Below are 5,704 nucleotides of genomic sequence, written 5' to 3'. Positions count from 1 at the left end.
ATTTTATTTTATTTTATACTATGTCTGTGTTAAGTGGACTGCCTGCTGTTGGAGGAGCCTTGGAGGCTTGAGATGGGTGTGGCCTGAGAGCTCTGCTTGGTTCTTCCGGGTTACGGGTGTGCAAAGGTGACATCCTCAGGTTATGCGTGGTAAATCTCTCTCTTTTTATTTATTTATTTATTTATTTATTTAATTTATTTATTCAGGGGGTAAGTAATACCTCACTGCACGGCTGTGCAGAATTGATGGTATTTAGCTCCCGATCTCTGGCTTCTACCCAAAGAGTCTGTGCAGGCTCTGTTTCTCCTCTGAACTCCCACTGGGTTGCCTAGGCTACTGAATTGTAGTGACTCAGTTCCTTAGCTCTCCCCTGTTGTTAAGTATATCCAGAGTGGGGCCTGCTCTTTGTCTCTTGCTTGCCTTTGCAAAGTTGGCAGAGAGAGAAACTAGAGAGAAACTCGTCTGTACCAGTACCCACCCCCCCTGCACCTTTTTCCCTTCTCTCCTGTAGTCAGTCTGGTGAACTTTCCCGCTCCCCTCTAGATTCTGACCGCCGTTTCCCCGCCAATGTCTCGGGTTACTGAGATCACCTCCCCTTCCAGCGCCGATGTGTGGACTTGGAGCCCTGGGCGTCCCATCTCTCCCCGCTGGTGTCTGTGTGACATCCACTCCCCTTCTTGCACTGGCGCGCAAACCCTGTGGCTCCTGCGGCTCGGCTTCCGCGCGGTGGGCGACCTTGTTCTCCCAGTAGGTCCTCCGCGTCACAGCCACTAGATCCGGAAGAGTTTCCTCTGTAATTTTTTCCTGATCCTTTTTCTGAGGCTACCGTAACTCCACTTTTATTAAACTAAATTTTCCCGGACTATCGGTGCGTGCCCTCACTATTCCGCCATCTTGGCTCCGCCCCTAATCCTGATTAATTTTTAAAATTCCATTTCTGGCATTTCCTCAATCTCTTTATCTTCTTATTCTAATAGTAAATTGTTGTATTCCTTTGGGGGCATCATGGTGTCTTCCTTATTCTTGTTTCTTGAATTTCTGCATTTATTTTCAGGTGTTTGTGGAGTTAATTGTTGTTTTTTCCCTGTGAAGCTTTTATCTTTGAACTATGCCTCTGTGGAATATCTGCACTTTCAGTGAATAGCAAGCTGTGTGTTTGGTGGGGCGAGTATCCAGGGTAACACCCAGGTTGGGCGTGGTAGAGCTCTTATTAACAGCAGTAGGGATGTGGTCTCCTCTGTTGGTGTGATCACCCCCTCGCCTCCTCTCCTCCAAGCTGAGCAATGCCTGGGTCTTACCCCCAGTGTGTTCAACACTGATCCGCACTGCCGTACGAACTTGCACAAATGATCTGTGCAGAACCTCACTGTAAACACGGTTCCCACTGCAATGTCCCTCCCCACCCAGGCAACCAAGAAACTCCAAGCACGTGGAGCTGCACCCAGTGTTTTCCCAGAGATCCAGTTACACCCTGCACCTTCTCGTGTAACCACCAAGTCCCCACGGTCTTGGCACCCAAGGCTCTCCCATTTGCTGGATGCAGAGATTTTGTTCTGCTCTGCCAGCCCATCCAGTCAACAGGGAGCAGATGTTCTCTGAGTCAGCTCTGCCTAGGCATCTTGATCCTGTGAGGCTGCAGGAACCTCATTGTCCTGTGTGGTTTCCCAGCCACCTCCCAACCAGCGTCAAAGCCAGGGGGGCCTGCAGATCTTTCCCTCCACTAGAATCTCTGGGTCACACATGTAGACAAGAACCACTGGCTGAATGCTGCTCTCTCCCCTCCACTGCCGCCAGTACTGCTGAGAAGATGGCATCCTGTCTCAGCCAGTTGCTGTGTCCAAGCACAGAGACTTCCACAGCTCCTGCCCACACCCAAAATGGAACCCACTGTTTCTCAGCCGGGCCCCAGCTGCTGTTGTGGGGAAGGTGGGATAAGATAAATGTGACCCCTCTGCTTCCATTGGGTCTGCAGACAACCACTAGCAACTGCCAGGCCCCAAGGCTCCAGTCGGACTCGCCTCAGGCTCTTCCTCTGTCTATATCACCATGGGGTGTTGCAGTCTAGTCTCACCCACATCTCCAGGCTGCCTCTTGCTCCGGCTCTTGGGTGCTGCAAGATTTGTCTTATCTCTGTTCATGCTGAGCATCTGCACCCTCCACACAGGTCTGTGGCATTCCTCTTTCTCTGGTAGGATTTCCAGTGTACTTTTCTTTCCAATTTCCCATGAGAGTGCACTTCCTACACTTTTTAAAAAAAAAAACTATCCCTAGCATAGCACAGTATGTTGTTCCCTAATCAGCCTTCTTAGAATCACTGTTTTTAGATTTTAAGACAAGTAGAAAGTCTTTCCATGGCCCTTCTATACCTAATATGTAGAGTGTTTTTATCAACAACTGGAATTTCTCATGCTTTATGCAGCACATATTTTCCTAGAGCATCAGATAAAAAAATCAAGCAAATAAGGTGAAAAAACAAAAAACAACCACTTAAAAATTTTGTATTCTTTATTCATTGGTTAGTGTTGTAAGCCTTTACCACTGTGATTGGATTTCTTTCTTGTAGTGCACATAAACATTTAAAAACTATTTAAAAAAACTGTTGTAAATAATCTGGATAACAACACAATTTGATATAAGCTATCCTTTATATTATGTTCATCCAATTAACTCCTTGAAGCCTATTAAGCTGACATTCTGAAAATAACAACAAATGCACAAAGATATAACAGATGCAACGACAACGATGACAGGAACATGAAATCCTATCAAGATGGAATTTGGACTTTTATCCCAAGATATTGCACAACTTTTAAGAAAAGGAATTTGAGGAAGATTTTAGTAAACATGTATAGCTCCCTGGAAAGTGGGAAGCGCAAAATGAGGAGTTTTTTCAAACAGGGCAACCACGTGGTCTATCCTGCACACATAGACAGCAATGGCTGTTGTTCCTGTGAATTTCGAGCCGCTTGTCAGGTCATATTCATCACTGCAAGAATAGTCAACAAGTCGGTATAGTGATGCTGTTGACATTTCATGGTTCAGTGAGTATTCACAGCTGTCTTATAAATGCTTATGAAAATTTACTCCTATGCATTTCTGGGAAAAGAATGAACTAAGGAAGATTACTATCATGTGAATCAGACATGTACTCTGCATTTAGCTGAAATGGGATGTGTCACATAAAAAGCATGACTAAAGTAGAGTAAGTGGATAATGAAACACAAATAAAGCATTGTTTTATGATTTGTTATTTTTATTATTTTAACCTGCTAGGCCTTTATGTCTTCGAGATGGCTGCAATCCTTTTGGTCATGTCTTTGAAAGCTTGTATCACCTGCTTGTTCCTCAGGGTGTAAATGAAGGGGTTCATGACTGGAGCAACTGAGGTTATGAGTACTGCTGCCACCTTATTCATAGCCACGCCTTCTTTTGCAGATGGCTTAATGTAGATGAAGACGCAGCTTCCATAAGTGATAGAAACCACAATTATGTGAGAAGAACAAGTGGAAAAAGCCTTTGTCCTCTGCTGAGCAGAAGGGAATCTGAGAATGGTCCTGATGATGTGTGTGTAGGACATAGTCACACACCCTAATGTGAACAGAAGCGTCAGCACAGCCAAGATGAAGACAAAGTGCTCCAAAAACTCTGTGTCGGAGCAGGTGATCTTCAGCATGGGCCCTACATCACAGCCAAAGTGATCTATGATGTTAGAGTCACAAAAATTGAGATCAAAGACCAGAGTAAATGGTGGGATGACAATGATTAGAGTGAGCATGATACACCCCATGAGGATCCTGATGCAGACTCTGTTGCTCATGATGGTCATGTAATGCAGGGGTTTGCAGATGGCCACGTAGCGGTCATAGGACATGGCTGTCAGGAGAAGAAACTCAGTCACACTGAAGAAGAAGACAAAAAACAGTTGAGTGAAGCATGCATTATAGGTCATAGTATTGTCCCCAGTTGCCATTGTGTAGAGGAATCTCGGAATGGAGACACTTGTGAAAGAGACTTCCAGCACAGAGAAATTGCGGAGGAAAAAGTACATGGGTGTTTGGAGGTGAGAATCCACCAAGGTGAGAATGATGATGGCCAGGTTCCCGAAAATACACAAGAAGTAGGTCAGAAACAGAAAGACAAGAAGCAGTATCTGTAGATTTGGATCATCCGTTAGCCCTACCAAGATGAATATTGTTGATGTGGTATGATTTTTCATCACAGATTCCTGGCTATGGCCTGGTCTGTGTGCAGAAACATGAGAGAAGTTAGATTGGAGGATGGGATCATCAGCATGAGTCAGCATTCAGTGATGTGAACATTTAGCTAAGCCATGATTTTATTGTATTACTTGTCAATCAAGAGTTGAGGGTGATTTAACCAGTGATACACAGGACTTCCACTGTTGAGTGTTACAGCAGAGATAACATGAGGTCCTTATTAATGTCTCTTTATTACCATGTTGATGTAGTATTGAACCATTACTAAAGGCTTTTTTTTTTTTATGAAGAGTGCTATAGAAATGAAATTATTTTACATGATCTGTGTTCATGAACAGAAAAATGCTCTCTCCTCATCTGGGTTTTTTGAGGTAAACAGGACCGACCACAGTCAAGGCTGTAAGTTAAAATCATTCTGCTCTTGGCCTCTTTCCTCTGTCTCTGTGTTGATCCCACAGTGACCTAAGGATTGGGTCTTTCTGCTTTCTTATGCTTCTAAACTGCCTAAAAGACTATTGGAAGCCCAAGGTAAAGGCGCAACCAGAGTGGTTTTTTTTGAAGATCTCTTGAAGCCTCTCACTGGAGTTCCAGTTCCCTTGGGACAATATTCAGACTGCCTGCTCTGGTTTTTTAGGTCCTTGATGATTGCATTTCCATGTAATGGTCCTAAATCATCCCTTGCTTGTTTTGCTGTGCTAGTCTTTTGTTCTGTGAAGATGTTATGCTCTTTTCTACTTCTGGGCTGCTATAATGTTTACTGTTTCTTTGAAATTTTCTCCTTGCATTCTTGCACTTCTTCACTAATAGATCTTACATTATATGGTTTCAGCTTAAATACAGCTTCATTCAGGATATTTTCCTAAAGAGTTTTGTCTAACGCTCTTCTTTATGCCGAATGTTTTAACAGACTGCATTATTTCCTTTAGGGTGCTTACTATAATTTGTAATTATATGTTATTTACTTTTTAAAAAATCAATCAGTTCTATCTATTTCAGCACAAAAAGTCTATTTTTAAAAATAATGCCTTCTTTGTTGCACAGAGTTCAAACATGAGATGATATCTGCAACAAAATTTTTTAGTTCTGGCTCTGTTGACAGTTTGGGCTCTCCTTAACATCTGACTGCACATATAAAGGCTGTTACGGGTACCCTGTGCAATGTAGGATTTTAGCAATACATCTGGCCTTTATCCACCAGATGATACTAGTTCCAAGCTTCCTCCTTACAGTTAGATAACCATACATATCTCCAGTTATTGTGAAGTGGAACCTGGGGCAGATGTTAGGGCAACTGTTGAGAAACAGTGTTTCAAAAGATGAAGCTACAATTGTATGATTATTTTTATTTATATGGGCAAGAATCACATATTGACCCATTGACTTAGATATAAAAATGAACAGTGCAGAATCTGTGAAATTGCCAATGTGTGCTTACCTGTAAAAATGAGAACATATGGAGATAGGATTTAGACACTGTAAACATGGCT

At 43.0% G+C, this 5,704-nt stretch overlaps 1 protein-coding gene across 1 annotated transcript; it reads right to left on the bottom strand.

Annotated features, from left to right (window-relative positions):
* Positions 1–3,277: 3,277 nt before the first annotated feature.
* LOC127491030 (olfactory receptor 6C2-like) lies at positions 3,278–4,216 on the bottom strand. The gene has a single exon (XM_051845630.2). It carries the CDS (start codon positions 4,214–4,216, stop codon positions 3,278–3,280), a length of 939 nt encoding a protein of 312 aa, XP_051701590.1.
* Between the last annotated feature and the right edge of the window lie 1,488 nt (positions 4,217–5,704).

The sequence above is a fragment of the Oryctolagus cuniculus genome, chromosome 11 (assembly GCF_964237555.1).
Source record: "Oryctolagus cuniculus chromosome 11, mOryCun1.1, whole genome shotgun sequence".
NCBI classification, from domain to species: Eukaryota; Metazoa; Chordata; class Mammalia; order Lagomorpha; family Leporidae; genus Oryctolagus; species Oryctolagus cuniculus.
The sequence above is the reverse complement of the archived record's forward strand: the minus strand, read 5'-3'. Positions and strand labels throughout refer to the sequence as shown.